The 21,961-nt window shown below is 38.5% G+C and overlaps 1 protein-coding gene across 3 annotated transcripts in view; it reads right to left on the reverse strand.

The window, feature by feature from the left end:
- LOC127634152 (microtubule-associated protein 4) overlaps positions 1 to 21,961 on the reverse strand; it is a 93,810-nt gene that overhangs the window by 70,245 nt on the left and 1,604 nt on the right. For all 3 annotated transcript variants that reach the window (XM_052113557.1, XM_052113559.1, XM_052113558.1), the window contains exon 2: positions 900 to 1,093. In XM_052113557.1, coding sequence (XP_051969517.1) covers positions 900 to 1,074 — 175 coding nt within the window. In that variant the 5' untranslated portion in view covers positions 1,075 to 1,093. The remainder of the gene's footprint in view (positions 1 to 899; positions 1,094 to 21,961) is intronic.

Genomic DNA, 21,961 nt, shown 5'->3' on the forward strand with positions numbered 1-21,961 from the left:
GCATCAAACACAGGAGCGGCCGGCTCTTATTTCACAAAAATACATACAATGAACATCACTGCTTATTTAAACAGGAGAGCTGTTTGCTTACATCTTTCATTTCGAGACAAAAGAGCTTCAGTTCTGTCAATCTAGTGCTAGACAAAAGGGTGCATGTACAGTGGCAAGAAAAAGTATGTGAACCCTTTAGAATTCGCTGGTTTCTTGCATCAATTGGTCATAAAATGTGATCTCATCAAACTTGGAAAATCATATTTTTCCTTGATGATGGCAAGTGGTCCAGGCCCCAAAGCAGCCCTAAATCATGATGCTCCCTCCACCGTACTTCAGCATTGGGACGAGGTTTTCATGTTGGTATGCGGTGCCCTTTTTACGCCATACGTAGTGCTACGTGTTCCTCCCAAACAATTCAACCTTAGTTTCATCAGTCCACAAAACATTTTCCCAGTAGCGTTGTGGAGTGTCAAGGGGGTCTTGTATTTACTGGAAAGCAGCGGCTTCCTTCATGACGTCCTGCCATGAACACCTGTTTAATGTTTCCCATATAGTAGACTCATGAACAGAGATGTTAACCAGTTCCAATGATTCCTTCAAGTCTTTATCTGTCACTCTAGGGGACTTTTGTACCTCATTGAGCATTCTGCGGTGTTCCCTTTGAGTCATCTTGACTGGACGGCCACTTCTAGAGAGAGTACCTATAGTACTAAATCATCATTTATTGACAGTTTGTCTGTGGACAGATGAATATCTGCAACAGTTCTTGATCGTAGGTCTTCTGAGATCTCTTTTGTGAGGCACTACACTAAACACTACACTAGACAACCGCTGTAATCATGACCTGTCTGATGTTTTCACTGGGTCAAATGAACCTGTTAAACGTCAGCACAGATCAGACTCACCCTTGCCGTCATTGTCCAGTAGTGGGATGTAGTCCGTTTTGCCCACCGTCTCTCCGATCTGATCATCAAAGCACTCGGCTTCTAGAGTGGCCACAAAATCCTTCTCCACCAGGTTCTCCACATCAGACTGGGGAACGCTGTCGGTCAGAGCGTCGGTCAAACTCAGGTCTGCCATGATTCCCACTGCAACAGAGCTGAGAAAGAGTGGACAACACTTTCATTTTTATTCAACATCACAGTAATTACATGATCGATATAGCATACTACCATACTACTTATGAAGTATATAGCATGCATACAGTGCACAGTATGTGTTTGTATGCATTGAACATCCCTGAAGACATTTGCAGTGTACAATTAATGATTTTTAACAACTCTTCCATGCCTCATTATTTGACCAGACTGGGGCTGATTTATCAAAATAAAATCAGAAAAGATTAGCAAGTGATTAAATCATGTTAACACACATATTTTCACATCTTGTGTCTATACTTTTTGAAATTTTATCCTCTTTTCTCCAAATTTGGAATGCCCAATTCCCACTACTTTGTACTGCTTTCTACTTTACACGTATAAATATCACTGACTTCATAGACTTCAATGTATTCTGCAGCGCTGACGCGAGTCATGTGATGACCCTTTACACATATAAATATCACTGACTTCATAGACTTCAATGTATTCTGCAGCGCTGACGCGAGTCATGTGATGACCCTTTACTCGTATAAATATCACTCACTTCATAGACTTCAATGTATTCTGCAACGCTGACGCGAGTCATGTGATGACCCTTTACACATATAAATATCACTCACTTCATAGACTTCAATGTATTCTGCAGCGCTGACACGAGTCATGTGATGACCCTTTACACATATAAATATCACTCACTTCATAGACTTCAATGTATTCTGCAGCGCTGACACGAGTCATGTGATGACCCTTTACACGTATAAATATCACTCACTTCATAGACTTCAATGTATTCTGCAGCGTGACACGAGTCATGTGATGACCCTTTACACATATAAATATCACTCCCTTCATAGACTTCAATGTATTCTGCAAGCTGACACGAGTCATGTGATGACCCTTTACATGTATAAATATCACTCGCTTCATAGACTTCAGTGTATTCTGCAGCTGACACGAGTCATGTGATGACCCTTTACACGTATAAATATCACTCACTTCATAGACTTCAATGTATTCTGCAGGCTGACACGAGTCATGTGATGACCCTTTACACGTATAAATATCACTCGCTTCATAGACTTCAATGTATTCTGCAAGCTGACACGAGTCATGTGATGACCCTTTACACGTATAAATATCACTCGCTTCATAGACTTCAATGTATTCTGCAGCACTGACACGAGTCATGTGATGACCCTTTACACGTATAAATATCACTCGCTTCATAGACTTCAATGTATTCTGCAGGCTGACACGAGTCATGTGATGACCCTTTACACGTATAAATATCACTCGCTTCATAGACTTCAGTGTATTCTGCAGCGCTGACACGAGTCATGTGATGACCCTTTACACGTATAAATATCACTCCCTTCATAGACTTCAGTGTATTCTGCAGCACTGACACGAGTCATGTGATGACCCTTTACACGTATAAATATCACTCGCTTCATAGACTTCAATGTATTCTGCAGCACTGACACGAGTCATGTGATGACCCTTTACACGTATAAATATCACTCGCTTCATAGACTTCAGTGTATTCTGCAGCGCTGACACGAGTCATGTGATGACCCTTTACACGTATAAATATCACTCGCTTCATAGACTTCAATGTATTCTGCAGCGCTGACGCGAGTCATGTGATGACCCTTTACACATATAAATATCACTCGCTTCATAGACTTCAATGTATTCTGCAGCGCTGACACGAGTCATGTGATGACCCTTTACCAGTATAAATATCACTCACTTCATAGACTTCAATGTGTTCTGCAGCACTGACGCGAGTCATGTGATGACCCTTTACCAGTATAAATATCACTCGCTTCATAGACTTCAATGTGTTCTGCAGCACTGACGCGAGTCATGTGATGACCCTTTACTCGTATAAATATCACTCGCTTCATAGACTTCAATGTATTCTGCAGCACTGACGCGAGTCATGTGATGACCCTTTACTCGTATAAATATCACTCGCTTCATAGACTTCAATGTATTCTGCAGCACTGACACGAGTCATGTGATGACCCTTTACACATATAAATATCACTCGCTTCATAGACTTCAATGTATTCTGCAGCACTGACGCGAGTCATGTGATGACCCTTTACACGTATAAATATCACTCGCTTCATAGACTTCAATGTATTCTGCAGCGCTGACGCGAGTCATGTGATGACCCTTTACTCGTATAAATATCACTCCCTTCATAGACTTCAATGTATTCTGCAGCGCTGACACGAGTCATGTGATGACCCTTTACACATATAAATATCACTCCCTTCATAGATTTCAATGTATTCTGCAGCGCTGACACGAGTCATGTGATGACCCTTTACTCGTATAAATATCACTCACTTCATAGACTTCAATGTATTCTGCAGCACTGACGCGAGTCATGTGATGACCCTTTACACGTATAAATATCACTCACTTCGTAGACTTCAATGTATTCTGCAGCGCTGACGCGAGTCATGTGATGACCCTTTACACGTATAAATATCTCTCACTTCACAGACTTCGATGTATTCTGCAGCGCTGACACGAGTCATGTGATGACCCTTTACTCATATAAATATCACTCACTTCTGCACATTAATCATTGCTCTTCACAATGACAAAAGTGATCGATTATGCTTTCAAAAATGGCGAATTTCTCCGAAAGGTGAGGAGTTTGGATCCCTGAAATTATTATAATTTAGTTTCATGCATTTATTGATTTTGTGGAATTTTATAATTTTCCACATTACACCTGACAATCTTTCAGGTCAGCTAACCTGTTGTTGGCAGTAGTGCCAGCGTGTGCAGCACATCCATTTACGGTTGGCGCGATGCGCCTCAACGGACACTTCCAGTGTGAACAACATCATTGATTATAATGACATATATTTGCTTTCGAAGCGATGCGAGCGTCCGGTGTAACAGGGTGTAATTCTGAAATAATGTGCTCTTGTTTCATCAACTTTAGTTTCTTTTTAAGTATGAAATGCACCTAAAATGTCCTTAATTTGGTCTTCCCTGGACATGTAATCTCAAGACATTCAGCCTGTGTGATCCTAAATCAAGCAGATTAAACATGTGACAGCGGTGTATCAGAGCGGGATTACAGCTGTAGGACACACTGTCCAGAGGATAGATGGACATCCCCACACACACACACACACACACACACACACACTTCTGATTAAAAAGGACAGGCTATCCTAAAGCGACCATGTCTTTGTGCACCTTTTCAAAATGGAATTGTAACTTGTTTCATGTTCTTTAATGTTTAAACACATTTGAAAGTGAAATTGAATATGTAGGTTGAGACTTACAGCCTGTCTTTCTCTCCATACATACTCTTTACATACAAATAAAATAAATAAAAAAAAACAACACACTGTAGGAAGGAATTAATCTTAACTCGACCTCATAAAACAACAGCACAGCTCGAGGTATAATCATATTGTCACTTTCCTGTGACAAAATACAAACTGTGTGGTGCCTTATAAAGGGAGTTACTACAGTGAGACGAACAGAATGTTCCTTGGAGGAAGAGAAGGGGGTTTCAGACAGGAAGTGGGTGTGCACATTAGGTGTTATGACAACAGCAGCAGCAGGCACCGTCCTGTTGACCTTAAGCTGTTGCACTTGTACTGCACAACACAGCTGAAGAATTTCATGACATCATTATTACTGTTGTGAGGTGACATTGCAATCAGATCTTAAAACTAACGGCTAAAAACAGCCTCCTGTTTATCCAAACAGCCAGCATAAATCTGGTGTTTAATGACACCATCAAGATGTCACAGACATGGACTTCTGCATGACAGTTATGACACATCAGAGAGATAATGAAAAATGTGTTTAGCAAATAATACACACTGGTTTAGTATCAAGCCATTTGAGGTGTCAAGTGTGTCAAGACATGTACATATCTGGCTCAATCAATGGCATGATTTTGGGGCGGGACTACCTGTACACCTTTCATTGATTAAAAAACAAGATAGTTTTGCCTCTGAAATCTGATGAATAACGTTCAAAGTCATTGTACAATAGTAGAGATGTCCCGATAATATACACTCACCTAAAGGATTATTAGGAACACATACTAATACTGTGTTTGACCCCCTTTCGCCTTCAGAACTGCCTTAATTCTACGTGGCATTGATTCAACAAGGTGCTGAAAGCATTCTTTAGAAATGTTGGCCCATATTGATAGGATAGCATCTTGCAGTTGATGGAGATTTGTGGGATGCACATCCAGGGCACGAAGCTCCCGTTCCACCACATCCCAAAGATGCTCTATTGGGTTGAGATCTGGTGACTGTGGGGGCCATTTTAGTACAGTGAACTCATTGTCATGTTCAAGAAACCAATTTGAAATGATTGGAGCTTTGTGACATGGTGCATTATCCTGCTGGCCATCAGAGGATGGGTACATGGTGGCCATAAAGGGATGGACATGGTCAGAAACAATGCTCAGGTAGGCCGTGGCATTTAAACGATGCCCAATTGGCACTAAGGGGCCTAAAGTGTGCCAAGAAAACATCCCCCACACCATTACACCACCACCAGCAGCCTGCACAGTGGTAACAAGGCATGATGGATCCATGTTCTCATTCTGTTTACGCCAAATTCTGACTCTACCATCTGAATGTTTCAACAGAAATCGAGACTCATCAGACCAGGCAACATTTTTCCAGTCTTCAACTGTCCAATTTTGGTGAGCTCTTGCAAATTGTAGCCTCTTTTTCCTATTTGTAGTGGAGATGAGTGGTACCCGGTGGGGTCTTCTGCTGTTGTAGCCCATCCGCCTCAAGGTTGTGCGTGTTGTGGCTTCACAAATGCTTTGCTGCATACCTCGGTTGTAACGAGTGGTTATTTCAGGCAAAGTTGCTCTTCTATCAGCTTGAATCAGTCGGCCCATTCTCCTCTGACCTCTAGCATCAACAAGGCATTTTTGCCCACAGGACTGCCGCATACTGGATGTTTTTCCCTTTTCACACCATTCTTTGTAAACCCTAGAAATGGTTGTGCGTGAAAATCCCAGTAACTGAGCAGATTGTGAAATACTCAGACCGGCCCGTCTGGCACCAACAACCATGCCACGCTCAAAATGGCTTAAATCACCTTTCTTTCCCATTCTGACATTCAGTTTGGAGTTCAGGAGATTGTCTTGACCAGGACAACACCCCTAAATGCATTGAAGCAACTGCCATGTGATTGGTTGATTAGATAATTGCATTAATGAGAAATTGAACAGGTGTTCCTAATAATCCTTTAGGTGAGTGTATGTATATATTTATAATGAGTACCGATACTTTCATTTTGGTACTCACTGATTTTGTTCTGTTGTTTGTTTGTTTGTTATTAATTCCACATCAACTGTTTATTTTTAATTTATCATCAAAATGTTGTTTAAATAAAATTAATTCAATAAAACTTTAATGAAATGAAAAAAAGACCAACAAATGTACCATATTACAATTAATACAAAATTAATTGTCAAATAAAGTGCTGTGTAACAGAGCATCACAGATGTGAGATATTGCTTAAATATAATACAATTACTATTTATTATTATTATTATTATTATTATTATTATCATCATCATCATCATCATCATCATCATCATCATCATTAATAGTAGTATTACAGTGAATATTTCATACTATACATTAGTGATATATTTCTGTCATACTTATTTCCATTTAAATTTAGCTTTTATTTTGGCGAAAGCTTTTATTTTGAAGCCCTTTCAGTTTCTGTGTGTTTTTGACGTTAGCTTCTCACTTCCGGAAAAGCGAGTCGCTACGTGACCCAATGCGATTAATAAACCACAAACGGCTGCAATTTGATTAAATAAATATCTAGACCGTATGTGCCAACAAATATTGCTCTATTTTCATTTGATAAAAGTTTGGATTCATGCGATTAGACACGATTTTGTTGATAAAATTTCATTAAACTTAAAAACATGGAATTCTGGAAAAAATTAATAAATAATTAAATTTGGGGGAAAAATAAATAGGCTAAAGGAGTGTGTTCAATAGCATATTATCTATTTTTTCTGTGGCATTGAATTTAGTATATAAAAGTTGGAAATTTGACTGATTTCAGTACCGACTACTGAACTTTTGGCATTGTGACAATATTAGTCGGCACAACACAAGTGCTTTCATTTAAAGTGCACAGCACATGCAAACTACATTTGCAAGAAAAAGTATGTGAACCCTTTGGAATTACGTGCATTTATGTATAAATTTGTCTTGAAGATCTGGTTTGATCATCTCCGTTACAATAAAGAAAAAACACAATCTGTGTTAACTAATAACGCACACATTATCGTATTGTTCTTGTACATATTGAACACATTCAAACATTCACAGTGTAGGTTGGAAAAAGTATGTGAACCCCTAGGCTAATGACATCAACAAAAGCTAATTAAGACTCAGGAGTTGGCAAACCTGGGATCCAATGAATGAAACGAGATTGGAGGTGTGGGTTAGAGCTACTTTGACTTATAAAAAAATCACTCAAAAGTTTGAGTTTGCTATTCACAAGAAGCATCGGCTGACGTGGATCATGACTCACAAAAGATACCTCAGAAGACCTACGATGAAGAATTGTTGCTTTGCATAAAGCGTGTATAGCTTAGATGTTCATCTGTCCACAGTTAGACTAATTGAATATAAATGGAGATGGTTTAGTACTATAGGTACTCTCTCTAGAAGTGGCTGTCCAGTCATGATGACTCAAAGGGAACACCGCAGAATGCTCAATGAGGTACACAAGTACCCTAGAGTGACAGATAAAGACTTGAAGGAATCACTAAAACTGGTTAACATCTCTGTTCATGAGTCTACTATACAGGAAACATTAAACAGGTGTTCATGGCAGGACATCATGAAGGAAGCCGCTGCTTTCTGACTAAAACATGACTGCACACCTGAAGTTTGCCCAAGACCACTTTGACACTCACAACGCTACTGGAAAAATATTTTGTGGAGTGATGTAACTAAGGCTGAACTGTTTGGGAGGAACATGCAGCACTATGTATGTCATAAAAATGGCACCGCATACCAACACGAAAACATCATCCCAACTGTGAATTAAGGGGGAGGAAGCGTCATAATTTGTGGCTGCTTTGCTGCTTCGAGCCTGTATATTAACGCAGTATTGGGACAGATTTCAATTTGAGATTCTGTACATCCATATACACCTGTTACAATCGACTGAAATCTGTAAAAATGTGCTAACTATCTTTGATTGTTTATCTTACTTGGAAACTTTAAAGGCCTTGTTGTGTTGTAATAAACATCATATACATCAATTGTCATTAAGAAGGTCTTCAATGTGGACCAGACATCACGCTTTTAGATAAAACTTTAACAATGCAAGACTATACTGAGAGGACCTATGGTCTCGGGATAAAGCAGGAAGTGTTATTTTGGGTGTGAGCCTAATAAAATGTGCTGGAGCGCATCGGAAGTCATCAAGTTTGAACAAAGAAGGAAACTGGGGTAAAGTGGCTGTTCAATGGGACAATTTAATTTGATATACTCCAAGCTAAACAAACACAGCTCTATTCAACAGTCGTGTGTGTGTGTGTGCACTTTGTCTGTTTGGCCATTGATAGAGTTAAGCCTGTTTAATCTACTGCTCTACCACAAAGCACTGGTGTGTATATAGGCACACACACACACACACACACACACACACGTATGCTGCTCACAAACATTTTATAATCTTCTGCACGAGTTGAGATTGAAATGTGGGTGTGTCAGGAATCCAAACAAACACTATCTGATCTGAGAATCACACACACACTCACTTTCACTCAACCTTTAGTGATGACACACTTTACTCACCACAATAAGGGACTAGTGAACAATAATGCTACTACATTACTACTGCTATTAACAACCAATGGCCTAGATAATAAGTATATAAAAAAATAAATTTTTTACAAATTGTATATGTGTGAAAACTAAGTACACACTTACTGCTTCCATAGAAATTAAGAGGCTAAGTAGTATCCAGGTGCTGCTAAACAAATGCCCTTGATTAACTGATCATCAGCAAGTGTGACCACCTCTATAAAAGCCGAAGTTTTAGCAGTTTGCTGGTCTGGAGCATTCAGGTGTTTGTTAACACAATGCCAAAGAGGACAGACATCAGCAATGATCTTAGAGAAGCCATTGTTGCTGCCCATCAATCTGGGAAGAGTTATAAGACCATTTCCAATCCATTTAAAGTCCATCACTCTACAGTGAGAAAGATTATTCACAAGTAGCAAACATTCAAGACAGTTGCCAATCTTCCCAGGAGTGGACGTCCCAGCAAATTCACCCCGAGGTCAGACCGTGCAATGCTCAGAGAAATTGCAAAAAACCCAAGAGGTACATCTCAGACTCTACGGGCCTCAATTAGCATGTTACATGTTAAAGTTCATGACCGTGCAATTAGAAAAAGACTGAACAAGTTTGGTTTGTTTGGAAGGGTTGCCAGGAGAAAGCCTCTTCTCTCTAAAAGAAGATGGCAGCACGGCTTAGGTTTGCAAAGTTGCATCTGAACAAACCACAAGACCTCTGGAACTACGTCCTTTGGACAGACGAGACCAAAGTGGAGATGTTTGGCCATAATGCACAGCGCCACGTTTGGCAAAAACCAAACACAGCATATCAGCACAAACACTTCCCAACAATTTACCAACTGTCAAGCACGGAGGTGGAGGGGTGATGATTTGGGCTTAATTTGCAGCCACAGGACCTGAACACCTTACAGTCATTGAGTCGCCCATGAACTCCTCCTGAATACCAAGGTATTCTAGAGTCGAATGTGAGGCCATGTGTCCGACAGCTAAAGCTTGGTCGGAATTGGGTCATGCAACAGGACAATGATCCCAAGCACACCAGCAAATCTACAACAGAATGGCTGAAAAAGAAAAGAATCAAGGTGTTGCAATGGACCAGTCAAAGTCCAGACCTCAACCCGATTGAAATGCTGTGGTGAGACCTTAAGAGAGCTGTGCTTAAACAAATGCCCACAAACCTCAATGAACTGAAGCAACGTTCTGAAGATTGGGCCAAAATTCCTCCACAATGATGTGAGAGACTGATAGTCATACAGAAAACGATTACTTGAAGCCATTTCTGCTAAATGTGGTTCTACAATCTATCATAAGGTGTACTTAGTTTTTCACACATGGTTTCTCCATTTTGGCTTTATTTTTGTAAAATAAATCATGACACGGTGAAATATGTGCCGTTATTAATCTGAGGTTGTATTTAACTAAATTGTAAGACCTGCTAAGGACCAGATGATTTTTATTATGTCCTGAAGCCTAAAACCATCGAATTCAAGGAGGGTGTACTTTCTTTTTCACATGACTGTATACAGCTCTGGAAAGCATTAAGAGATCACTGCAATATGATCAGTTTCTTTGGATTTGCTATTTATAGGTGTGTGCTTGAGTAAAATGGACATTTGTGTTTTTTTCTATAAAGTACTGATGATATTTCTCCCAAATTCCAAATAATAATATTGTCATTTAGAGCATTTATTTGCAGAAAATGACAAAAAAAAAAGATGCTGTTTTCAGACCTCGGATAATGCAAAGAAATCAAGTTCATATTCATTTATAAACAACACAATATTAATGTTTTAACTGAGAGATCAGAAATCAATATTTGCTGGAATAATCCTGATTTTCAATCACAGATTTCAAGCGTCTTGGCATGATCTCTGCCAGTCTTTCACATTGCTGTTGGGTGACTTTATGCCACTCCTGGCGCAAATATTCAAGCATCTTGGCTTTGTTTGATGGCTTTGTTAGATGGCTTGTGGTCTTCCATCTTCCTCTTGATCACATTCCAGAGGTTTTCAATGGGGTTCAAGTCTGGAGATTGGGCTGGCCATGACAGGATCTTGATCCGGTGGTCCTCCATCCACACCTTGATTGCCCTGACTGTGTGGCATGGAGCATTGTCCTGCTGGAGAAACCAATCCTCAGAGTTGGGAAACTGGTCAAAGCAGAAGGCAGCAAGATTTCTTCCAGGACAACCTTGTACATGTCTTGATTCATTCGTCCTTCACATAGACGAATCTGCCCGATTCCAGCCTTGATGAAGCACCCCCAGATCATCACTGATCCTCCACCAAATTTAACAGTGGGTGCGAGACACTGTGGCTTTAAGGCCTTTCCAGGTCTCCGTCTAATCATTAGACGACCAGGTGGAGGATCGGTGATGATCTGGAGGTGCTTCATCAAGGCTGGAATCGGGCAGATTCGTCTATGTGAAGGGCACTTGAATCAAGCCACGTACAAGGTTATTCCACGCATCCGTTCAGCTTAACAACAACAGCCATCTCATAATGTCATATTCTATTCAGTCTGGTTCTCTATTCCTGTAGTAACTTCTGCTTTTGCTTCTGCTGACAGTCACATATTTAAAAACACAACATGATGAATTAAACTAAAATAACCACTGAAAGCAGGATGGAAATGTGCCCTAAGAAAATAATTTAAGACAGAGATAACCTTTAACCCTTTAAGTTCTGAAGGGGTTTCTAATGATTTCTGATGAACCTCTTTGACAGAGTGCCATTTTTTATTTCCCTGGTTAATGACTGTTCTTGAATTTCATGTGTTGGAAGCAGGAAGTATGGGCAAGCATAAGGATCTGAGTGACTTCGACAACGGCCAAATTGTGATGGCTATATGACTGGGTCAGAGCATCTCCAAAAAGGGCGGTCTTGTGGGGTGTTCCCGGTATGCAGTGGTTAGTACCTACCAAAAGTGGTCCAAGGAAGGACAACTGGTGAACCGGCAACAGGGTCATGGGCGCCCAAGGCTCATTGATGCGTGTGGGGAGCGAAGGCCAGCCCGTCTGGTCCGATCTCACAAAAGAGCTACTGCAGCACAAATTGCAGAAAAACGTAATGCTGGCCATGACAGAAAGGACAGAAGACACAGTGCATCACAGTTTGCTGTGTATGGGGCAACGTAGACCGCAGACCGGACGGAGTGCCCATCCTGACCCCGTCCACCACTGAAAGCGCCTACAATGTGCAAATTAGTGTCAGAACTGGACCATGGAGCAATGGAAAAAAAAGTGGCCTAGTCTGATGAATCACATTTTCTTTTAGATCATGTGGACGGTCAGGTGCGTGCACATCATTTATCTGGGGAAGAGACGGCAGCAGGATGCACCATGGGAAGAAGGTAGGCGGCGGAGGAAGTGTGATGCTCTGGTCAATGTTCTGCTGGGAAAACTTGCATCCTGGCATTCATGTGGATGTTACTTTGACACGTACCACCTACCTAAAGATTGTTGCAGACGTACACCTCTTCATGGCAATGGTATTCCCTGATGGCTTTGGCCTCTTTCAGCAGGATAATGCGCCCTGCCACACTGCACACATTGTTCGGGAATGGTTTGAGGAATATGACAAAGGGTTCAAGGTGTTGACATGGCCTACAAATTTCCCAGATCTCAATCCGATTGAGCATCTATGGGATGTGCTGGACCAACAAGTCGGATTCATGGATGCCCCACCTCGCATCTTACAGGACTTAAAGGATCTGCTGCTAATGTCTTGATACCACAGAACACCTTCAGAGGTCTTGTGGAGCCCATGTCTCAATGGGTCAGAGCTGTTTTGTGCGACACTTTTTTTTTTTTTTTTAAAAAAGGTAGATTGTGGCTTGAATAAAGCCAATACAAAAAGTAAATAAGGCCCAATCTTGACTTTACATGTTGCTGCATTCGGAATTGTGTCAGAACGCAATTCTCTGGGTTCCTACAAGCGGCGCTAAAGCAGGTATTAGCATGAACTAGGAACAGTTTTATTTTTCAGTCTTGGCGGAGCACCAATTTAAAAAGAATCATGTTGAGCAAGTTAAAGTTTGTTAAACTGTTGACATGTTTATAGCTAGCGACATGAATAAATATAGCTGCACAAGCACAACTGGTCCATTTCCACCCGGTGGGTTTCGGAAAACAATGCAAGGTGGAAAAATGCATTTGACATTATTCTAAACAATTTTGAAGCAATTTGATTAAATATAAGAGGACTATTTTAAAGTCTGTTGTAAGAGCCTTTCTGCTGTCAGGTGGTGTAGCCATGACTGTGATCCAAAATAGTAAAATCCATGCGATTAGCCCCCAAGACTAAACAAACATCTCAATTTTGATCTAAAGCACACATTGCACACAAAAGATATGAGACACTTCCTGTTTCCCATTTTTCACCATTATTTTAAATGCCTCGCCATGGCAACACCGTTTGATATATCAAAATCTGTTTCCAACTTAGCATCTTCAATGTCTTGACATGATATTGCACCAATTTGGTGCCAGTCACATGATTCCCCAAGGAGGAGTATTTCAAAGTTCAGAGCCTACGATTTAAAAAAAAAAAATCCAAAATGGCCAACTTCCTGTTGGGCTGAGCTACTGACTGAGTATGAAATTAGTTTGGACTCGGTATATAAATTATATGTGTAATCGGTATATGTACCAATTTTGGTGACTGTAGGTGAAATCCTTAAAAGAACAATAGGGCCTCCGCAATTTCAGTGCTTGGGGCCCTAAAAACATCCATTTAATGGCACAGATATTTGACCCCTTGCATACTGAAGTTTGTAACAGTACCAGAAGAAAGCATGTTAAACTTGCAATGCATTGGACAAGTATTCACATCTGCATTTGCGCACTTGCGATGAGCATGTTTCTGGCCTTAGGAATGTACGAGAGCCTCCCAAACGTTCCAGAGATTCTTGGAATTCCCTGGTGTGACAGTGATGCAGGTTTGGGGAGGGACTCGACCGTGACTCACAATCACAGCGCAGCTCAACTAAACACACACTGAACACACATACCGCCTCTGTGTCTTATCACAGTCTGCACAAAGACACCATTTACACAAACTCTAACCTTTACCCAGGTCATCTGATGACCGTCAACCATCAGCAGTCAATGATCAACTCTTTAACCCTTTGTTTCGAATCTAGCCAGTTTTACACAACCGTGAGGAAACACAACAATAAGCCACTTTAAGCCGAGTGATAGTGATTTGACACCAATCAGAGCATCTAACACCAACACTTACATACGTCAATAAAACTAATATTTACAACAAGATTTGTATTTCCTGAAGGGAACTGTGCTACTTGCAAGGCAATAATGAATAATGTTAAAGTTTATGCAATTTTAGGTTTTAAGCTTTGCTTTCTATATTAATGAAATAATGCATCCAGCCGAATCATTAGCACATTAATATAGAATTCAAGTGATGCAAAGTATTTTAATTTAATTAATTGTGCATTAATAAAAAAAAAATCTCAAATAAGTAAAATTCTGTGACATTCTGCATTTCAAAATCCCACAGATTATCAGTTCATAAACCCTTAATTTTCACCCTGTTTCTCAGACAACACTATCTTATGACATCTAAACCTTCAGTAACTTGTTTCCCAGCGAGATGTGATGCAATAATGTGCTGACTTACACTTTCGTTGTTGTTCTTGGCAGATACTGTTCGCAAACACTTTAACAAAAAGGGCAGTTCACCCAAAAATCGTATTCCTGTTATCATTACTGAGGTTGTCAAGCTCATCTGAACTGAATTTGAAATTTTAGGCAGAATGTTAGTTACTATTCACTGTCACTGCATCTTTTTCCATTCAATGAAAGTCAATGGTGACTGAAACAAACATTCTCCCTAAAATCTCCTTTTGAGATCCATGGAAGGAAGAAAATCATACAGGTTTGCAACAACATGAGGGCAGGATGAATTATTGGGTGAACTGTCCCTTTAAGAGTTCAAGTCATTTCTCACCAGTTACATTAAAAATGACCGTTTTGTATTGACAAAATGCATTGAAAATACAAAGATACATTTTCGTATTATGCACAATTTGAGATGCAGATGGGAGAGTTAACAGGTGTTTAAGCGTTTCTCTTATTCTGCAGCGGAGTAGTACTGGTAGCATATTTGCCTTTCTTTTCAAAGGTGCTGTATTATGAGGGAGCGCCACGATGTCACGAATCAAAACTAGACTGCGCCAAAGTTAAGTGCTTGCGATGTAAACAGCCTTGTTTATAAACAGGAGTGATAGATTTATCACAGCGTTTGCTTACAGAGGTGCAGTATAACGCCATTTGTAAGTTGGACTAACCTTCCTATGGTATTCGGTCATTTTTGACCGAAAATGTTTTCCTCATTTATAAAAATTGTTTACTTTATTGATGCTGACTATCACCGCTGGAGTTGCGAGTTTGAATCCAGGGCGTGCTGAGTGACTCCAGTCAGGTCTCCTAAGCAACCGAACTGGTCTGGTTGCTAGGGAGGCTAGAGTCACATGGGGTAACCTCCTCGTGGTGGTGATTAGTGGTTCTCTCAATGGGGCGTGTGGTGAGTTGTGTGTGGATCATGGAGAGTAGCATGAGTCTCCACATGCTGTGAGTCTCCGCGGTGTCATGCACAACGAGTCACGTGATCAGATGCACGGATTGACGGTCTCAGAAGCGGAGACAACTGAGACTCGTCCTCCACCTGTTTGAGGCAAGTATCCGCGCCACCATGAGAACCTAAAAAGTAATGAGAAATTGGGCATTCCAAATTGGGGAGAAAAGGGGATAAATGTATGATTCAATAAGTCGTAGTGGTAGTAAAAAAAAATCAATTAAAAAAAAGCAACACCTTTGGCATCACCATTGAAAATAAATGGGAAAGACCAGAAAACAGAGCAAAATTTTTTGGATCCATCTGCCACAATGCAGAAAAAAGACAAAAAAAACAGACTATGAACTGGTGAAACTAACACAAAGCTTTTGTTACATTAAACAAATAAATCAGTCACGATGCTCAGAAATGAAGCGGTGCGATGATAACACACTCACAATGCAGAACAGGGCCATGTTTGCACAATACATTTTTACTATAGAAAGTTTAAAATTGCAAAATGTTTTCTCTGATTCTTCGGTTTTATTCTCTAATTAAATTTTCAGTGTTTTGCAGTCCATTTCAGTTTCTTGATGTTCATTTTCTTGACATTATTATGCATTTACTTTGAGTTATTAATACATTATTATGTTTAAAATAAATGATTGGTATAAAAATGTTTATTCTGTGTCTCTTTGTAACACCATGGTCAGGTTTGATTGCAGCATAATGACATTAACTGCAAAAACACTTCAAAAACATTTTAAATGCTAAACTTTGACAAATAATAATGTCTAAATATATATCCAAATGCATATCTTGTGATAAAATATCAAATTAGTTTACAACAAGCCATCAGACTACACAGTATGTGTCAACAGTCATTTACTGGCTTGACACGGTTTTCAAGTCACGCTACTTATATATTTTATTCAGCAGATGGCAGAAATCTGCCTCCAATTTGTCACATTTTCATATTTCCTTCATGTTTCAACTTATAGAAGTGTAGTTTCTGAATTTAATGATGTTTTTAAAAAATGCGCTTTTTTTTATTTGAACATTTGAAAATTTGAATATGCAAATTAATGGAAACATTTTGAAATTCACATTTAAATAATATACAAATTGCATAAAAATCCATAATTTTATTGTTCTTACTTCACAGAAGAAGAAATCGTATCATCATTATAATCAGAAAAAAAAAAAAGGGATAACACTTCTGACCCTTCCGGTCAAAAATGACCACAAATACCCATGAAAGGTGCCATTTTTCAATAACGGTTTACAGGTTTATACATCAGTAGCATCTGAAGTTCAGTAAATATGCACTCACACTGAACTCAACCCTGCATCTAAACAATCATCTTGCAATGGTCAAACTCTGGATTTAAGAAGGGAAAAGCAGATCCACTAGAATTAAAGAAAACATGAAACAGGAAATAATGTAGGGCATAATTAATACATTGGGGTTTGAATGGATCGTAAATGTTAGGCTATGAAATAGACAATGGAAAGTTGTTTTAAAGATGGAGCAAGTTATTAAAGTTTGATGACAGATTGCAGAAACCAACAATTCTTTTCTTTTGAGTAACATTCACTGATGAAACACGCATAATAAAATTCAAATTCAATAATAAGACTTGGAATGTGTATCGAGTAGTGCCCGACCGATATATTGGTCGACCGATATTACCAATATGCACAGATATGAAAACCTTTTTCCAGAACATATAATGCAGAACACAATGCTTTAGGATTGGTGTCATAACGTAGTTTATCCAGTAGAGCGCACTCCGAGCTGACTCTGAGCTGACTCTGAGCTGACGGTGGCTCTGCAGACAGGGTGGAGTTAAACAGTGCGGTGTTAAGCGGTGTCTTCTCGGTAAGTTGCTAACTAGTTTGTGAAATACACACTGGAAAGTTAATAAACAATGACCTCATCATTTTCCCTTTTCAATATATCTAATATAACGTTAACCCTGTCCCTGACAACCATGTCACTCCCGTTTATCACATCTGTTTGTTGTGTTAGTCAGCTATAGTTTGTCAGTGCAGTCAGTAATGTAGCAGATTGAAAGGTAAACATCAGAGCATCTTTTTGCAGCTCAGCAGACAATGATGCAGTGGTGGATCGTGTCTGTTGAGTGTTGATTTCATGCAGCGTTGTTACCTAGTTGGTGAGACGAAATGCTGGTCCATCTTTTACTCTCCGTGGCAACAAGCTCATAGCTAACTAGCTAACCATGTAGCTACTTCCAAAGATTGTCAGCTGAGTGGAAGCTAATGTGTAAACATTTATTCACCAAACTGTTTTGTTCAGGATTCACAGTTTGGTACCTCCTTCAACTGAACAATTCCAGTCGTTGCATTTACAAAACGAAATATTGAAAAGTTTGGTTTGCCACCGTTGAAACTTTCCCTTGAACTTGTATAGCAGAATACGGTGCAACACCGCATAAACTAGTGTTTTCAAAGTCAGTTTTGGCTGCAAAGATAAAGTTGACGACGCCGACTCGTCATCTCCGCAATATAGTGGATGCGCCTATAGAGAGAAATGCACGCTAAGTTAAACATGTCATGCATTAAGCGTGGTACTAATTTAGCTTCCACACGCCGCACGAACACTTGAATATGCGCCTAATAATAGAGCACATTTATCTAGGTTAACGTTAGAGCGAGCGGCCATGTAAAGTGGCTAACATTAGGCTACTACTTACATGATTCAAATGCTAAGCCATGTTTGAGGTTGATGAATGATAGGCCCGCTTCTCATCGACTAACGTTTGGTCGACTATTAGGGGGCAGCCCTACTTTTAATATTAATGTTTTCATTTACACAGTGAAGCTCTGTTGTGCAGCATTTTATTTGCCCAAAAATAATTGCGATTTTTGTTGAAAATTCATCATTATATTTGATTTAATTAAAGCTTTATGTATTAATTTGATTAAACACTATTTTGTTGATAATCATTTTTAAATTGAAAATGCAGAATTTGCAACAGCAAGACATTTCCTGTGATTTCATCAGTAATCTGAGGCTATTTATTTGTTGCCGAAGTATCGATTTAGTATTGACACCGAAGTACCAGTGCTGGTATCGTACCGAAGCCAAAATATTGGTATGGGAGCAACCCTAATGTCACTCCTGACAACAGTTCTCATGTAAAATCAGTGTTAAAACTAAACCTAGAGCTCGAACACCGATGATCCCTCACATTTCTGTCATCCATCATTATGTCCATCTGAAATCTCTTTCCTCGCTGAACGGCTTTATAACGGAGATTTTGAAGATTTCCCAGTGCATGATTGAGCGTAAAGCTTTGAAATCGTCCTGCTGAGAGCAGTCAGAGAGATTACAGCTCAACCAATGAGGTGAACACGCTCCGGGGGAATCTCATGAAGAAATGTCCGGATCATATTTCGCCCCACACTCAAAATAAATAAATAAATATATTTTGGCATTTAAAGAAAATGTAAAAACATTTATCACTACTTGCATGACAATGAAGCACATATCCCCTCCCCAAAATCTCATTATAATTACTGTGAGAGAGACTGCACTCCTCGATCACTTTACAGAAATGCATTATTAATGAGGCAGCCACCCATAATGCCATGGAGCAGCTTAGCAACACATGCAGAAAGTCTCTCTCTCTCTATGTGTCAGGAAGCATGTGGGGGTTTCTGTGACTCAGCGATCTCTACACAAACACACAAACACACACCTGTACTAGAGCACGCCTGTCACATTACACACCCTATCGAATCACTGAACTATGATCTCTTCCTGTAAACTATCTGATACACACAAACACGCACAAAAGGAACCACCTAGAATGCTGGATTGTGCCAAATAAACAACTTTCCTTTCACTTCCTGATGCACTTTAAGTTAGCACACAAATAACCAAAAACAACCACAAACAAGAGTCCTGCTTAATGACTTAATAACTAAACCGGATTGAATTGGACCCAAAGCCATAACTTCATTTTTAATTTCAGAATTATTATTTACATGTTAAATCGATGACAAAATGACAAAAAAAAGAACTACGTCGAGTCGCAAAAAGAATCAGTTGTGTAGAATAGAACCGAATATAATGAAATAAGCATATACCAGCACAGAACTCAATAGAATATAAAAGAGCAGAATGGAATAGGTAGTGTAGAACGGAATACAACATAATTAGAGTGTAGAATAGAATTAATAGAGCAAAATACAACATAATATAATAGTGTAGAACTCCACAGAATAGAACTCAATAGAATATAATAGAGCAGAATTAGAGAAGAATAGAATTAGTAGAGCAAAATACAACATAATATAATAGTGTAGAAAAGCACAGAATAGAATATAACAAGTGTAAACCAGCACAGAACAGAACTCAATAGAATATAATAGAGCAGAATAGAATGGGTAGTGTAGAACGAAATACAACAGAATTAGAGTGTAGTATAGAATAGAATTAGTAGAGCAAAATACAACATAATATAATAGTGTAGAACTGCATAGAATAGAATATAACAAGTGTAAACCAGCACAGAACAGAACTCAATAGAATATAATAGAGCAGAATAGAATGGGTAGTGTAGAACGAAATACAACAGAATTAGAGTGTAGTATAGAATAGAATTAGTAGAGCAAAATACAACATAATATAATAGTGTAGAACTGCATAGAATAGAATATAACAAGTGTAAACCAGCACAGAACAGAACTCAATAGAATATAATAGAGCAGAATAGAATGGGTAGTGTAGAACAGAAATACAACAGAATTAGAGTGTAGTATAGAATAGAATTAGTAGAGCAAAATACAACATAATATAATAGTGTAGAACTGCATAGAATAGAATATAACAAGTGTAGACCAGAACAGAACTCAATAGAATATAACAGAGCAGAATAGAATAGGTAGTGTATAACAGAATAATAGTTTAGAATAAAGCAGAAAAGAATGGAATTAATAGTGTAGAACGAATAGCACAATAACGGTGTAGAATAGAACAAAATAGAATTAGTAGAGCAAAATACAACCGAATAATAGTGCTCAAAAGAAGAGAATAGTGTAGAAAAGAAAAGAATAAAATAGAATGATAGAGCAAATTACTACAGAATATAATAGTGTAGAACAGAACAGAACTCAATAGAATATAACAGAGCAGAATAGAATAGGTAGTGTATAACAGAATAATAGTTTAGAATAAAGCAGAAAAGAATGGAATTAATAGTGTAGAACGAATAGCACAATAACGGTGTAGAATAGAACAAAATAGAATTAGTAGAGCAAAATACAACCGAATAATAGTGCTCAAAAGAAGAGAATAATGTAGAAAAGAAAAGAATAAAATAGAATGATAGAGCAAATTACTACAGAATATAATAGTGTAGAACAGAACAGAATAATCTCAATAGAATGAGTGTAGAAATGAACAGAATAGAATATATCGATTAAGTGTAGAACAGAATAGATCTCAATAGAATAGTGTAGAAAAAAACAGAATGAGTGTAGAACAGAACAATATTGTAGAATAAAACAATAGAAATAGTGTAGAACAAAAACAGAATAATAGTGTAGAATAGAACAGAATAGAACGAAATGTGTAGAACAAAACAGAACTCAATAGAATATAATAGAGCAGAATAGAATAGGTAGTGTAGAACACAATAATAGTTTAGAATAAAGCAGAAAAGAATGGAATTAATAGTGTAGAACGAATAGCACAATAACGGTGTAGAATAGAACAAAATAGAATTAGTAGAGCAAAATACAACCGAATAATAGTGCTCAAAAGAATAGAATAGTGTAGAATAGAACAGAATGAAATGTGTAGAACAGAACAGAACTCAATAGAATATATTAGAACAGAATAATATTGTAGAATAAAAACAGAAATGAATAGAAATAGTGTAGAATAGAACAGAATTAAATGTGTAGAACAGAACAGAACTCAATAGAATATAATAGAGCAGAATAGAATAGGTACTTTAGAACAGTTTACAACAATTAGAGTGTAGAAGAAAATAAAACAGAATATAATTAGTAGAGTACAGCAAAATACAATCGAATCGAATAGTGTAGAACTGCACAGAATAGAATTTAATCTTTGGCACACAACTGGGCTGGTAGGTTGGATTTGTTGCATGGCACGAATACAGGACCAATGAAACCACACAGAATATGTTCAAAGTGTAAATACAAAATGTTCAATAGAAATTGATAGAAATAATTTCTAATACCTGTGCAAAGACCATTTTAAAACAACATTAAAAAAAGTCCATGTGCATTTGTCACATGTAAATTCCTCATGATATCACACACATATACACTAATGTTATCATCATTTGAGCACATATAAATCTAGGGTGGTTCTATGGAGCTACATGTATGCCACAATTCTACACACAAAATTCTATTTTAAGCAAGCA

Source organism: Xyrauchen texanus, chromosome 41 (assembly GCF_025860055.1).
Source record: "Xyrauchen texanus isolate HMW12.3.18 chromosome 41, RBS_HiC_50CHRs, whole genome shotgun sequence".
Taxonomy (NCBI): domain Eukaryota; kingdom Metazoa; phylum Chordata; class Actinopteri; order Cypriniformes; family Catostomidae; genus Xyrauchen; species Xyrauchen texanus.